The sequence below is a fragment of the Theobroma cacao genome, chromosome 4 (genome assembly GCF_000208745.1).
Source record: "Theobroma cacao cultivar B97-61/B2 chromosome 4, Criollo_cocoa_genome_V2, whole genome shotgun sequence".
NCBI classification, from domain to species: Eukaryota; Viridiplantae; Streptophyta; class Magnoliopsida; order Malvales; family Malvaceae; genus Theobroma; species Theobroma cacao.
Genome location: NC_030853.1, coordinates 1,049,803 through 1,065,202, shown reverse-complemented (window position 1 = coordinate 1,065,202; position 15,400 = coordinate 1,049,803). Strand labels below are relative to the sequence as shown.

Below are 15,400 nucleotides of genomic sequence, written 5' to 3'. Positions count from 1 at the left end.
TACATCTTTATTCAATTTAATCCTTATACTGTGACGTAAAATATTTTTTTTTAAATTTCCACATGATGTAGCATGTCAAACCCGCATCACCACCACGTTAGCAAAGTTTGACATGTCAATGCCACATAAGTAACAATAATGGTAAAATTGAATGGCATGAAGGAGAATGACTTACTTCCACAAAATGTCAAAATTGAGGGAACAAATTAACCTGTTTTTGGTAAAAAGATTAAATTGACGAAAAATCTAGCTACAACGGCTTATTGGATACTTAAACCTAATAAAAAATATAAAAATTTATTTAAATTTTTTAAATAGTGTAAGTTTTTTAACTATTATAATTTTAATTTATTGAACTTTCAAAATAAAATTTAATTTATTGAGTAAGCTTAACGCTTTAATTGAGTGAGAGACCGAAATTATACATAATATAACAATTGAAAAAAAAGATATCCACAAAATATTAATTTGAAAAAAAAAACAGAAAAATGTCATATGAAAATTTTGAAATAACAAAGAATAGTCAAGGGAAAGTTTACACCTGGTTTAATCGAGGCATACGCATATCAAAATGTTTTCAATCTTTGACACACCTTTCAATCCAAGGTCGCTAGGCAAAATTGCCATTTGGCATGGGCCATAGGATGAGCCTACAGCGCATGAAGCCGAAGAACAGGCTCAAAGACACATGTTAAAGCTGCCTCCAAAACACTATACGTGTTGCACTTCAAGCATGGCTAATGCCACCCATTTGACAAAAACCAGATAGATTAAATTGTACATATAAAAAGCCCAACAAATCTTAAAAGTTAGCTGCGGTAATTGTTGGTCATGGACAGCAACAGGAACAAAGAAACCAGAAACGAAACGAAAGGCAAGACGATTATGGACGTTAAAGGTGTGGTGGATGAGCCACCGGGTGTTGATGATGAAGCTCGAAAGAAGGAAAATTTGGATGCTAGGGAAAGAAGTGGGAAGAAGGCAGTGAAGGAATGTGAGGGAATGAAAGGCCTACCTCACCAGCTAGTTCCTCAGCAAGGAGATTTCTCCACTCAAGCCCTTGAGAATCTATGATGAAACAAGTGATCACATCTTAATCCCATCGCTCATCTTTCATTTGTTCTTCTTCTACAACTGTATTTTTTGTTATTTTGTTGTTTTGTTGTAACTAAAAGGGAAGATATTGGAAGTTTGCATATACCTTTTCACCTTTCTTTTTTCTATCTTATGATAAGGGACACAGTGGCTGCAAAAGAGGGATGAACACAACAGCCGGTACTTGATGTCCGAGGATTTTAGAATCAAGCCAGGGATTCTGCTTGGGCTCTGACTAATCGAGAATAAAACCCACCCCTGAGTAGAAGCTCAGTGTGGTCACCCATCTGACCACAAATAAAGCCAGAGATGCATAAGTGGGCTATGGTGGATTGAAGATACATGATCATTTGGAATAGAATAGGCGAAAAGATCCTACCTCGACAATTCGACCACCGTCCATTACAGCAATTCTGTCAGCGGTTTCAATGGTAGACAACCTGCAAAGTTTATTAGTTTCAATGTTCCAAATAAGATCAAACTTGAATATAGAAATGGAAATGACAGGAGGTGAAAAAAGGAAAAGAGCTTACCTATGTGCTACGATAATGATAGTTCTTTCTGCTCTACTTTCATTTCTTAGTGCATGAAGAACCCCCTATAGATCATAGAAGGTGATGCATCAGTAACAACAAACACAGACCCGCAACAAATTTCGTTTTGTTTTACTTTTTACCTATTCGGAAAAATTTATTTATGTCTTTACCTTGACATTGTACTCGCTTTCTGCATCCAGAGCACTGGTCGCTTCATCCAGGACAAGAATTGCAGGGTCTCTTAGGATGGCCCTAGCAATGGCAATTCGTTGCTTTTGTCCCCCACTAAGCAAATTACCATCAACGATGGTTTGGTAACCAAAAGGAAGAGATGAAATAAATCCATGAGCATCGGCCTGCTTTGCAGCCCATTCTATATCTTCCTCTTTAACATCCCGCGGGCAACCATATTTAATGTTTGACTCGATATCCATATTGAACAGATGGGGGTCCTGACTGAAATGCAGATTAGAGTATATTGCATAGCAATATTCAAGCATGCCTCACAATGAAATATGTAGCCTAACCTGTCCAACAAATCCAATTTTTTCTCTCAGCCACCTGATGTCCAACTCTTTGAGTGGGAGACCACCTACGTATATCTGCAATTAGCGGCACTTAGCATGTAAGCCCTGCTGCCTAACTTCCAGAGTACCAGTAATTCATTAGGTGCATTACAAAAAACTAAAACCAAAAGGGAACAGCACAAGAAGTACAAGAGACTATTGAAACGAGAATAATGACCGTCATAGCCGTGAGCCTGTGACAGCTCATTAAAAATTGATGATATGGAGATGAGAGAATGAGAAAGCTAACCTGTCCACTTACTGGCTCATAGAGACGAAGCATAAGATTCACTAGTGTGCTTTTTCCACTACCACTTAAACCAACCTTAACAAGATAAGAATGAGTTGTCAAACTGCAAAAACTTGTTTCAACACCAATTGAAGACAGAGTTATAACCATGCAATGACATTTCTTACAATTGCAACCACTTCGTTTGCTTGTACAGAAAGGTTTAGATGATCTAGTATGGGTACCTGGTCAAATATCAGAAAATTAGAGACAACAGAGAGTGTTTTTTCTTTTAATCCACTCTTATCACATGGGAAAATCAGGAAGAGGAGGAGGACCTTATCTTGATCCAATTTAGTTATGTGGATTATCTTTTAAAAAGGACGGAGTTGTGGAATGGCGGTTGGCCCTCCAACATATCTCTAGAATCCGTTCCCCGGTTGAAGGTTTTAATAAAATCTTAATGATGAATGCTAAGATAATGGCAATTATAGCATGCAGAGGAAGCCATATAAAAATCTAGAATCTCATGTAATGATACTTTACAAGGACATGATACATACTGTTATCCGTGAAGGATAGTGAAAAGATACATTCACAAACTGGATATTTCCCATTACTCTCTGCAGCTTCACTCCTGTAAACAATTTGGCAGACAATTAAAAAAAATAGTTACCTGAAAGAAAACTTAGTTTGAATGAAAACCCCAGATTCAAAATAAAGCTCTGAATCAAAAAGGAATTAGAAGATCAAATTGCTAAAATAGAAACAGTCATGAGTCTAAATTCATCAAAATTCGTTTCATTTCCAGTATCTTTCATCAGCATTTCTATCTGTTTACATATTAGAAGTTATACAGATAAAAAGACAATGCAAAGTTCTGCAAATTGTTTAAGCGATTTCTAGCAGAGTCAATAATTTGAATCATAATAAGAGGCAAGAAATTGTGCTTCTCACAGCATGTCATATGATGAAAGCTGAACCAAATGAAGCGAAACACAACCCCATTAATCTGAAGAATATCTATGCATATGGGATATCCCCTTAAAAAGAGACAAGAAATACTTGCCTTTTGAGAAGAATTGATCAGCAGGCAAGAGATCCATTAATTGGAAGACCTTTTCACTTGCTCCAATGGATTGCAATAGTGATGATGAATTGTCTACCACCCTCCAAGTAGCATAAATCAACCACTCACAGTATAATATGTATTTAGTGAGCTGTTCAGCTGATACATGGGAATTCATGATGCACATTCCTCCTAACAGCACTGCAAGAACCTGCAAAATAGGATATTGAAATAAAAGTATGAATCATATAATAGATATTCATTCGCATTAGAACTATTTCTTGGTCACTGTAATCCATCTTCATACAAGTTATCATTTGCAGTGTCATTCATCCAACCAGAGGCGGAGGTAAAGGGTGAAAGGTAAGTAACCTGTGTTGAACGGTAAAGGGTGAGAAAACTCATATTCCAGAACCCATAAGCTGCACTCTCTCGAATGCTTACAAAACCTAATGCATCCAGCCACTGCTTGTACCTAACACCAATGGGATTAACAATATAAAAATTTCTAACAATTTCCTGACACGAAAGCCTTGGGTGTCAACTTCTGTGCTTTCCAAAGAAGTGCCAATCATAGAAGAAAAAATAAACCCATAAAATTAAGAATACTTAATGGAGAAATTCTAGAGAGAATGTTGCCTTCCAAGTTCTTCTCCTTCTGTTCCATAAGCTCGGACAGTTCTCATCAAAGAAAGTGTTTCTTGTGCAACCTACACATAAGAAACAGGTTAAATTAGAATGTTATTCAAGTGGCAGAACTCTTGCAGCGATCCAAACAAGTTTTGTGCTTTTACATTGTTGGCACAGGCATTGAGCTCTTGCGTAAACTTTGCAGCTCTCTTTTGGTACCTATCAAAAACATCAAGCATGCTAATTCAGCAAAAGCATAATAAGTACAACATACATAGAGTTGGATAGGCTTTATAGAACAGAGCAATCTATCATAAACTCGGATCCTGATGCAATTGAGAAAAGATTGAGGCAGGATTTGGTTCAAACTGAACTAACATTCTAAATAAGCTCAAAAGGAAAACCTGATAACTGATTAAGGTGAAAAGAGAAAGGATACTCACCGGCCATAAAAAGAAAATATTATAGCCAGAACAGAACATATCACCAAAGTTGGTAATGTGAGAGGCCAAGATAAAGTCAGTAAATTTATCAATGCACCTGTTCCCTGAACATGCAAAAGGAAAATGTAATCACAGTCTACCATGAAACAAATATTCTGAAATAATAAAATATCTGATAAAAACCAAAACCTGAATGACATTGCGGATTATCAGATGAATATCATTCCCAATAACATGAGAGAGTCGCTGGCAATCTGCTCCAAGCCTACTTGTCAAGCTACCAACCATTTCTGTGTCAAAAAAGGATATATCCTACACCAAAAGCATCGGCAGCAAACAGTATTTTACTAAATTGATAATTAAGACACATATATATTCATTTTTCATGAATTTTATATGCATCACAACCTTGGGTACTAAAAATCTCAACTAGATCACAAACCTGAAAAATAAGAGATGCAAATAAACTTCCCCTAAGACGCTTAACCTGCAAATAAAGTATTGTAGTCACTACAAAAGTGACAGGAAAAGTGAGGCCATGTTGCCTACTTATTTGTAATTTTTCTCAGATTTTACTAGGAAGTTAAAGCACAATCATTTTCATTAAAGAGAGCAAACAACTAACAATAGTTCCATATACTATAAAAGTCATTGCTGTTTCCCATTTTCTTGCTGGAGCAAAAGAGTAAATAGCAGTAAAATTGACAAAGCCAAGTGACAATTTTCTCACCAAGATCGTATTCGCTATAGAAAAGCATCCACTTCGCAAGCCACTGAAATTTGCATAAAATATAAGCTAAAAAAGAAAAATTTTAAATTTTCAAACACATGCTAATAACAGTTTTTAAAATATAAAAATACCTGCAAATTCCTGAAATAATTAACAATAATATCAAGACCCTCGAGCTTCTAAAAAACGCCGCGGACTCGCCCCTGTTAGCAGAAAAAACCGACGCCGCCAATATCCTAGGCATCGAAATCTCCGAAACCTAGAATTGAATATTTTATTTTCAAAATGAGAAAGAAATCAATTTAAAAGATCTAAAATTTTCAATTGGATTATGAATTGCACGAACAGCAGCGATAATCAAAGCACCGATAGCGAGAAAGATGATCCACTTATCGTCTCCGATCAAGCTCCACATTCGAGTAAGAGCTATCCAAACACTAAAAGGCTTCTCCGGTGAGGATTTTGGAGCTTCGATATCACGGAGGCTCCACCAGCTGTCACGAGGCTGGACAGCTCCCAAACCCCTGGAGCATTTCTTTGACAGAACTTTTGGGAAATCTGCATTTTTGCTTCTGTTTGGAGGCGAAAACTGGGAAGCCGGAGACTTGAAGCGCTGTCGTTTTGGTTTTGTGCTTGAGAATGGAGGAGGACAGAGCGATGGCCATGGAGGTATAAAATTAGAGAGATAGGAAGGGTGATTTTGGTATTTCATGGATCAAAAATCATTTCTTTTCGAAGAGGAGGGAGAAGAAACTCTCTTGGGAGCTTGAGCTTGCAGCTAGTTTGCTTCTCAGGCCAATGGCCAACGGTAATGACTTTGTCATCGACTTAACGTTATTCGTTTGTTAACAAAACTGTGCGTTTCAGCAGCCAGCTGCAATGATGTCGTTTTGACTAAATTTGGACATTAATGTATTAACAGTATTTAAATATTCAAATATAAAAGTTTATTTTTCATATTTCTTATTTACCCTTTTTAAGATTTTATTTAATAATTTATTTTTTTGTCCTTTTTTTATTTTCTTTTTTATTATCTCTTTCCTTCTTATGTTAAACACTTGTCAATTTTATTTAATAGTAAATGAAAATTTTAATGTTGAATTTTTTTTTAAATCTCCCAACAAATAGTGAAATTCTAAATATATTTCATTATCTAAGAATTTTCAAGATATTGATCATTTAAAATTTGATTTAAATTTTTATTATTGGTAGAATTTTCATTTACATATATAATTAAAATGCATATGATGCAAACAAATATATAGTAATACAATTTGCTAAATTATTCAAAATTTAATTTCCTTTTATTTTTATTTATTTTTTTATTTCACCTTATTTAATAATTTTTATTATTATTTTCAAATATATTGAAAATTCCATATTAAATTTTTAAGATTTTATTTGATTGATACTTTTATAAAAAAAAAATAAAGTACGGAAAAAAACTAAATGGGCCAGATATTCGGCAAAAAGAACTAAACGGGCCGAAAAGAATCCAGCCCGAGAACGCCCCAACAACCTCCATAGTCACCCCCTCCGATCCGATCCATTTCTCTCCAAAGCTCGAAGAATTCCATCTTCTCCCATTCGTCGGCTCATCCAAGCTCCGCTTTCCTCATTTTAGCTCTTCGCACTGAGAAGATTGCTACTGTAATCACTCAAATTTCAATCTCCTCGAAAAAGTCATGGCGGAAACCAAAGAGACAAGCGAGAAAGACGAAAAACCGAAGCCCAGAGTTAGGCCAATCGTTCGCCTCGGGATCTTCCTCATCTCTCACAGCGTCCTCGTGAGGTAGCCTTATTTACCTTTCACTTTATATAATTTGATTTTTCCATTTTTGTGCAATTTTGTTTTTAAAGTCTGTTATTAATGGGTTGTCGTTTTGATGATTTTTCAGTGTCGTTTGCTGCACTGCTGGGGTTTTGGCTCTGTTTCTGTTACCTGTTCTTGCCAAAAATACTTACATTTCCGAAAATGCTCTCATGCCAGGTTCCCTCCATTATCGTTGCTTGCTCTTTTCAGTTTAAATAATTTAAATCCGATGAAGTAGCTATTTTAGCTGTGTTCAAGTTAAGTTGAGTGAAATTTACTGTTTAGTTGGATGCAAAATGATAAAATAGAACGTTAGATTCATCCACAGAAAGAAAATGTTGGTTTAAGTTTATCTTTTATATTAATTTTGTTATGCGTGTGATTTACTTTACAAGCATTGGATTCCGTAATTGGTTTATAATAGTGTTTGTTTTATCGTATACATGTTCTTTATATTTAATGTGTGGCTTTTGTATTATTTACGCAGGTTCTGCGAGTCCAATGCTTTCCTATCAGCATGTTTCTGATGGAAATAGATTGGTGAAGGATCTAACTAATTTAGACTTGAAATCTTCTGAAACAGGAATGTATGTGCTGATCCCATGTATATGCTTTTGTAGTCTTGGTTGCATAGTTTTTGTTTTTGTGCAAAGAGTTTGAGTATTTTAGCATGTAGCATTTATAGAGAATCCTTGAGAATTTTATGCTTATGAGCAAGTTATAGTTGTCATGTCCATTTTTTGCATATATGATGTAGTACCCCTTTATTTAGAGTTTTCGTTAATTGATGTTGAACATGTATTATGGGGCTAAAGCTGGGCTAAGCTAAATTGACAGTGACAAACCTGCTTATACACGAACATATGAAATCTTCTGAAAATTGTTTTAGGGCAGTAAATGAGCTGACCAAGTGTATTATAGGCTGCTTGATTCCGAATCTGCTTATGTATACGATGTTAAATTGATTAGGACTTGCCTTTTTTCTGTTTGTTTTGAGAAGCTTTTTCATGTGACATACTAAATATGCAACTGTTTCTTATAGTGTTAGACACTTGATACGCTGTTGTCAGTCTATGAAGATTAGTTGCTGTTTCTTTATGTTTTCTCTTCATCTTCTTGACATTTACTTTTTTTGGTTTTGGGTTTTAAGCTCGTAGTTATCCCCTACTTGACTTAACAATGCTTGGAAAAAATAGTTAAAAGAAATGTGATGCAATTCTGTTTACCTTGTTTATATTGCCATTTCAGAGAAAGTCAAAGAGTCATAGCACAGTACATGTTAGAATTGGGCGCTGAAGTTAGTTTTCATAAATTCCATGCTCAGTTGAATCAGTTTCATCCACTGCACTTTTTCTCTAGTCCTGATTCTGGAGTAATACAAGAGAACTTCAGTTGTTCGTCCTATGGTATCAACACTGTTGGGATCATAAGAGCTCCTCGTGGTGATGGGAAGGAGGCTATTGTCTTGGTAACACCATACAATGCCCTAAAGAGTGGTCTTGGTGAGGCTGTATCTGTAGGAATTGCATATTCAGTATTTTCCTTGCTCACCCAAGTTACCTGGCTAGCCAAGGATGTCATATGGCTTGTTGCTGATTCACGATATGGAGAATATGCAGCAGTTGCTGCTTGGTTAAGAGATTATCAGATTCCTAAATTTAGCAGTCTGAGTACACTAAATTCTGAGATGTGTCCAGATATTAATAATCTTTATGACTTGAAAGTCAACTCGATTGCTGGAAGTAAGTACTCCAATAGTTTTAGACGTGCTGGGACTATGGCTGCTGCACTAGTCCTGAAGGTCGGTGATCAAAGTGAACAATATGAAGACACTATCAGCATTTATGCTGAGGCATCTAATGGACAGATGCCAAACTTGGATCTCATTAATGTTGTAAATTATTTGGCAGTGCATAGACAAGGTTTGCGTGTACAGGTGGAGAAATTATGGTCCCTTCTTAACTCCAGTTGGCTCAAAAGTTTGGGTGAAATCTTTGAATCTCTTGGAAAAGTGGCTAAAAGCTTAAACCCGGAATGGAAATTTGGCATCCCGGCAACAGAGTATGTTGAAGGCACTGCTACACTTGCAAGTTCATTGTATTATCAGGTAGAGTAATATTCTTGTTTTGTCATTTACGATCTATCTGTTGTCTTCCTCCTTTTTTGGTTCATTTTTCCGCAAATCTTCTATTTAAAATAGTATCAAATTGGATTAAGAAAAAATTTAAGGGGTTGCACATTTTTGCTTCTCTCTCTTCATTGAGCCGATGTTTTCTCTCTCTCTCTCTCTCTCCATATTGCCTATTTTCTGTAGGCACTAGGTGTACCAACAGGCCCTCATGGTGCTTTTCGTGACTACCAAGTTGATGCAATCACATTGGAGATTTCACCCAAATATTCACTGGATAAATTCAGACGCAATGACATTCTTCTTAGAGGTGGCAGGTGAGTGTTCATTCTCATTGCTTGCTGTTTCCATTTGCTATTGGGGTTCTCATCAATAAGTAGTTTTCAAAGTGAGGAATTAACCTTGAAATTTGAACTTCAGGTGATTGTTGAATGATTGAAGTTAAGATGTTCTATAGGCAGGTCTTTACCTCTAGATGGGTTTCATAACTTGTAGATTAGCTGTATATAACTTGGTTTATGTCACTTTCGTTTTTCTGAAGCATTTCATGTTGCTCGGTGCAGGTTGATTGAAGGAGTTATACGATCAGTAAATAACCTCCTTGAGAAGTTTCACCAATCATTTTTCTTATACCTCTTAACATCTCCTAGTAAGTTTGTGTCAGTAGGGGTCTACATGATTGCACTTGCACTTCTCATTGCGCCACTTCCAATGGTTGCAGCTTCCCTTTACGTTGATGCAAATAGTTTGGATTCCAAAACTAATAAGTCCACTCCATCTACAATTGCTGACACTGCTGAGCGTGGTATCACCATCAGATCATGGAGGTGGCTTTATTCGGCAAAATTAGTTTTTGCTGTTCACGTATGGGGTGCTATTGTTTCATTACTTCCGTATTTCATCTGCCAAATACCTGATTGCAGCTCAACAATCAGCTTCATGATCTGGGTTGTGCTTTCAATGATCAGTCTTCTAACCCTGTACTCAGTCCTAGCTTCTCCTTTTTCTTGCAATAATGCATCTCAAGAAAAAGAATGGGCTCTTGTGAAATCAGTGACTATCTCATATGTGTTCATTGGTTTGGGGCTCATGTCAGTCATTAATTTTGCTACTGCAGAAATTGGTGCTTTATTGATGGTCCCAATGTGTTTGCTGGCTCGACCTTTGAAGTTTGATCTTAGAGCTGGTAGTTTGAGAAGTTTTTCTAGAATGGTTTGTAATCTGGTTTTAGGGCTTATTGCTTTTCCTCCAGCTGCTTTTTTTCTGTTGAAAGGGATGCTTGAAGATTTTGGCAGTGTCAATATTGGTGACTTCTGGATGTGGGTTGAGTCTCTTTGGGCATGGAACAGTGCTACATATATCTTCATTGGTATGGTATACTTGCCCTGTTGGGTATTATGCGTTCACATTTTGCTTCATACTTGTTGACACGGCTTAATTCTGTTTGGACCTGCAAATTGAAGATCAAGGGCATTTTAGTTCAATGTTTGTCTTCTTACCTAATTGCAAACTTTTAATGAAAATTGGACTTGATCTGGAGAGCACATGCAATTGTTGTTTGTCAATGCTCCGGAACTTGGATGTTATGGGGCTGATTTTGGAATCAGATGGGTGGCTGGCACGCTTACAATGAGGTTTGACATACTTGTTATTGGTCTTTATGATTATCTTCATCCGGAATCAACTCAAAATTTCTCCTCACAGCTAGAGCCTGGGCATGCAAACGCAAATAAGTTTAACTGGCTCACTAACGCCGAGGTACATGTTGGTCTGAAAGGAGGAAGCATCCATACATGTAGATTGCCTTCTTTAGGTGCATACTCTTCCACACACAAGTAAATGCTTGCATGCAAGTGTATGGTTGCACACTTCTTGAAATTTCTATGAAAAAGATAGGTCATGAAAGAGAAAATCTGCCAGGATTTTATTGTATAATATTGGTCAAGTTGACATAGTTTCTTTGGATCCAAGGGAATCCTCTGTTGTTTTGCCTAATTCCCCAATGGTGTATTATTTAAAATAGGGGATTGCTTTGCACTGCTCTTGAAAGTAAATTTAAGTAGATGAAAGAAAATGATAAGGACTAGATGCCTTGCTGACCATTAGTTCCCAACAGAATATGTTTGTTTTTTTTGCCAACTTTATTCTAGTTGAAGTGTTCTATTTGTCATGGATGAGCAAGAGATGCTGAGATATCTATGAACCACACTTGATGCCCACTCAAAAGGTAAGGAACCTTGGACAGTAGCAACAGTGATTCTCTCATAAAGATTGCAAATTGATGTCTATTGATTCCATGCTTCTGGTGGGAGTTTAATTGCAGGTTTATAAATGTTCTCATTGGGAATCCATTTTCGATTGCCTTTAACCGAGCCTTCTAGACACGCGCGTACGCACACACACAGGTTCAAATGAGTTGGAATCTGTGATTTGAACTGCAAATTTGTATGTTGTTTTAGATAGGTTTTATTGTTAAGCAGTAATTATCATGAGAAGGCGACAAAAAGTTTGCAAGAAAAAGGATTAGAGGCAAGGGAAACCGGGTTGAGGGTCTGACCTCAGCCTTTGCCTACCAAAAGCTACTAAACAACAAAACACATCCTTTTCTGAGGAAACGCCCAAGAATAAAACATCACAGCACCTAGCTTTCTCCGAGAGAGCAGAAAAGGTCCAATTAGAATTAAAAATGGTAAGAGGAAAAAGACAGATGACCCTGCTAAAGTCCTCATGGTGGTTACCTAATTTAGATTCCAAGCAATAAATTCCAGCACAGAAATGGTAAAAAAAAAAGAATTAGATAATAAGAGGGGAGGGAAAGAATTATTCTGCCTTGAAAAGCAGACCAAACTGCACTGGAATCTCTCAAGAAAACAGGGTATGGAATTCTTGTCAGAATTGATCAGCATTGATGCAAAAAACAACACGTAAAATTAAGTGTAAAGAAATCAGGGAAAAAAATAAGAAAAATATGCTTAATTTTCATTTTTGCTTACGTTCGTGGGTACGTAATAATACATGTTCATCATGATGACATGGAGAACAAAAGAAAAAGGTGGCTGGGACGCATTAGGCCAACCCTAGGCCCAAACGCGCTTTCTAACGTGAAAGTTACCTGCCTCCAACATCAATTAGAAAGGTAAAGATATCTCCTAGCTTAATTTTATATATATATATGTACATTTAAGAAAACAGTTTATTATTTTCCTTTGCCTCTAAGTAAAAAAAATTATTTGGAAGATTTCATGAGTCATAAAGTATACCCTAAGGTTAGGTGATTAGATTTATTTTTTTAATTTGGTCAACTCTTCAAATACTTTTCTAACTTATACAGAAAAACGTGACAATTTTTTTTTCAAAAAGAAAATAATATATTGATGGAATGATTGGATCATGATAACTTCAATATTAAAATGTTGTCATAATGTTTTTAAAAGTTTTAAAATTATTTTAAAAAATTTAAATAATTTTTTATTTTTTTATTATATATAATTTAATTAATTTTTTTTATTTTTATTTTTATCAAATCAGTATTTTATGAGTAACCATTGACTTGAATCCACGTGATATTAATATAAAAAATAAAAAATACCACATAATAATATTATCATAACACATCATCATCTAATATAACACATTAACAAATCAAATTTGTGTCACGTGATATAAAAAAATTAAGTAAAATTTTAATTAAAAATAATTAATTGATAATTAATTATAAAATTTATTTAATTTAAAATAAAAATATAAGTACTCGATTGAAAATAATAAAAAAATAAAATTTTATTTAAAATTTTTAAATTGTTCAATTTTTTAAAAAATATTATGCTTAAAATGTTCAAATAATCATTTTTTTCCAACTTCAAGATACACAATAAAACAAAAAATCAATAATAAGTAAAAAAAAAGAAAAGAAAAAGAAAATAAGTTGATAATTCAGACACATTTAAACCTTTTTTTTTTTTTTGCACATGTCATAATGGTTGATTACCTCAATTACCTATAAATTTTAATATAGGATGAAAAACCCTGGAATCAGGAATAAATCTAGGTGAAGCAATATGTACAAAACTTTCGAAAAATCATTATCTTAAAGAGAAAAACATTTCCCTGAATGTAGCAGTAACTTCCAAGTTCCAATCTTTCAAAATTGGAGAGAAAGTCAGAGACAGTTCCCTGTTTCCATGGAGAGAAGCTACACCTTCTAACTCCTCCAACAACAACAAGAGCATGTCTTGCACGCGCTTCAATCTGCGGTTAGCAATCTCCCTCTGTAATCGAAACCCAACTTTCTCTCTCACCAAATCATCAAAACTCAAACTTTAAATCACAGCCAGAAAAACAGTTGTCGACACCAATAACAAAACATAGAACTCAAAGCCTCAGAAAAAACATGGGAACTTCTTGGTAGTTGTCAGAAGAAGAAAAACAGAGAAAACCCAGAAAAGAAAACTCTTGAAGTTTGAAGAGTTTGCAAGGCGATTATGGATACCATGTTATGTGATGAACTACTGCAAGAGATATTTAGAAGACTGCCATTAACTCCATCATCTTCTTTATCAGTTTCTTTAGTTTCCAAGCGGTGGCTTAACCTTTACAGAAGCTCAAAAACTTCTCTTTCTCTCAGGTTCCTTCCACATGCTTCTGTGATTGATTCTCTGTCTTCTCTTCTTTCTTATTACCCTTCTCTTTCTTCTCTTTCTCTTGTTTTATCTGATGCCACCACCGACTCTACCTCCAAGAATTCAAGCACTGCCTTTTATGATCACCTGCTTCTCGTAGTTTCTTCTTGTTGTTCTAACCTGCATCATCTCAGGTTCTTAGCTGGTCCAGTTTCTGTTTCTTCTTTACTGTCTCTATCGAAAGCTTGTTCCCACCTTACTTCTATTACCGTTTCTTTATCTAGGCCTCTTTATTTCAACTGGGTTGTTTCATTTTCTTGTTTAAAGGAGTTATGTTTTTATGTATGCTCTACTGATGGTGTTGATGATGAAGTTGGGGGAATTCGGTTGTGTCTAAATGAGGAATTGGATGCAGAATTCGGTTTAGAAAGTCTTTGCTTGTCAGGAATTCAGGCAGATGATAAGGGTGTTGGTTGGCTATGGAGGAACTGCAAAAGGCTTAAGAAATTGCAGCTAAAGAGCTGTGAGAGTATTGGTGATGGAGAGTCTTTTTCCTCATTTATCCTGTGCGTGGAAGGTCTTCAAGAACTGGAGTTAAGGAAATGTAGGAGTATAGTTGATTGGGTGTTACTGAGATTGGCTGAGAATTGTGCTTCTTTGAACTCTCTGTTGGTATATGATGGAGGCAGCAGAGAGGGTTTGCTGGACTTCATAAGCACTTGCAGGTGTAATCTGCAGAAGCTCGACCTTAGGTTACCGCTAGACCTCAATAATGATCACCTTGTAGCTGTTGCTATGAATTTAAGAGGTCTCTCAACACTCAGGCTTCAAAGTTGCTGTCTTGTTACTGGTGAAGGTCTAAAGACTCTCGGGACTGCCTTGCATTCTAGTCTTGAAGAATTGGCCTTAATAAATTGTGATGTTGTTGAAAGAGAGCCAGGGTTGCTAGCCACACTGGGGCAGAATTTGAGGATGTTGAGGAAATTGGACTTGTCTTATAATGAGACGTTGCTTGATAAGGAGTTCATTTCTATGTTAGTTTCTTGCAATCACCTGACTGAATTGAAGTTGAGAGGGTGCAGAAGGCTAACTGCTACAGCCTTGGTTTCTATATCTAAGACCTGCAAGCGTTTGGAAAGTGTTGATATTATGAATTGTCCTGGGATTGAAGCTCGGGCTGTCGAGTTCTTTGTCTTGAATTGTCCACAGCTGAGACAGATGCAGGTTGAGGAGAGCAAGCTCTCAGCCATTTCAAGGAATTGCATAAAGTTGTAGAGGTAACTAGTGGTTGATGAGTTAATGATTGAAGTACATAATTAAATTATTGAAGTTCCAACAGAATTGCTTTATACCACAAAACTCAGCTTGTTTGCTGTATATATTTCATTTCTTCAGGTCATGGAATGGAAAGAGCTGCTTTGCTCTCTAAATAATCAATGTCTCTACAAAATCTTTGATATTGTAATAAGCCAACTGCAATAAACCTTGAATGTTCTTCTATTTGGAAATTGAAATGGGGAAAAATCATTGTTTCTTATGATA

The 15,400-nt window shown here is 35.9% G+C and overlaps 3 protein-coding genes across 5 annotated transcripts; 2 read left to right on the top strand and 1 right to left on the bottom strand.

Moving 5' to 3' along the window:
* Positions 490–6,086, bottom strand: LOC18600833 (ABC transporter B family member 26, chloroplastic). 3 transcript variants are annotated; one of them, XR_001927695.1, is made up of 19 exons: positions 5,645–6,086; positions 5,430–5,557; positions 5,299–5,341; positions 5,011–5,055; positions 4,758–4,880; positions 4,569–4,672; positions 4,290–4,344; positions 4,135–4,205; positions 3,868–3,970; positions 3,496–3,706; positions 2,990–3,063; positions 2,615–2,671; positions 2,448–2,522; positions 2,159–2,233; positions 1,802–2,083; positions 1,629–1,693; positions 1,475–1,535; positions 1,202–1,382; positions 490–1,068 (listed from the first exon to the last, which is right to left on the bottom strand). XR_001927695.1 is itself a non-coding variant. In XM_018120270.1 (18 exons), the coding sequence occupies exons 1-18, from the start codon at positions 6,008–6,010 to the stop codon at positions 1,302–1,304; spliced, it is 2,019 nt and encodes a 672-aa protein (XP_017975759.1). In that variant the 5' UTR covers positions 6,011–6,086; the 3' UTR covers positions 490–1,301. The 3 variants fall into 3 exon arrangements, 2 of the variants coding, with proteins under 2 accessions (XP_017975759.1, XP_017975760.1); XM_018120270.1 differs by having other exon boundaries at positions 490–1,382; XM_018120271.1 differs by having other exon boundaries at positions 490–1,382; positions 5,665–5,701.
* LOC18600832 (glycosylphosphatidylinositol anchor attachment 1 protein) lies at positions 6,841–11,352 on the top strand. The gene is made up of 6 exons (XM_018120246.1): positions 6,841–7,090; positions 7,197–7,288; positions 7,599–7,698; positions 8,360–9,218; positions 9,426–9,556; positions 9,803–11,352. Exons 1-6 carry the CDS (start codon positions 6,984–6,986, stop codon positions 10,665–10,667), a joined length of 2,154 nt encoding a protein of 717 aa, XP_017975735.1. The 5' UTR covers positions 6,841–6,983; the 3' UTR covers positions 10,668–11,352.
* LOC18600831 (F-box/LRR-repeat protein 4) lies at positions 13,451–15,400 on the top strand. Its single transcript, XM_018120379.1, has one exon. The coding sequence runs from the start codon at positions 13,721–13,723 to the stop codon at positions 15,131–15,133; it is 1,413 nt and encodes a 470-aa protein (XP_017975868.1). The 5' UTR covers positions 13,451–13,720; the 3' UTR covers positions 15,134–15,400.

Coding starts and splice junctions, on each gene's coding strand:
- LOC18600833 (XM_018120270.1), bottom strand. CDS start 6,010: ATGAAATACCAAAATCACCCTTCCTATCTCTCTAATTTTATACCTCCA. Junction 5,558..5,644: donor GTGCTTTGATTATCGCTGCT/GTTCGTGCAATT, acceptor ATTCAATTCTAG/GTTTCGGAGATTTCGATGCC. Junction 1,383..1,474: donor ACGGTGGTCGAATTGTCGAG/GTAGGATCTTTT, acceptor ATTTGTGGTCAG/ATGGGTGACCACACTGAGCT.
- LOC18600832 (XM_018120246.1), top strand. CDS start 6,984: ATGGCGGAAACCAAAGAGACAAGCGAGAAAGACGAAAAACCGAAGCCC. Junction 7,091..7,196: donor TCTCACAGCGTCCTCGTGAG/GTAGCCTTATTT, acceptor ATGATTTTTCAG/TGTCGTTTGCTGCACTGCTG. Junction 7,289..7,598: donor CGAAAATGCTCTCATGCCAG/GTTCCCTCCATT, acceptor TTATTTACGCAG/GTTCTGCGAGTCCAATGCTT.
- LOC18600831 (XM_018120379.1), top strand. CDS start 13,721: ATGGATACCATGTTATGTGATGAACTACTGCAAGAGATATTTAGAAGA.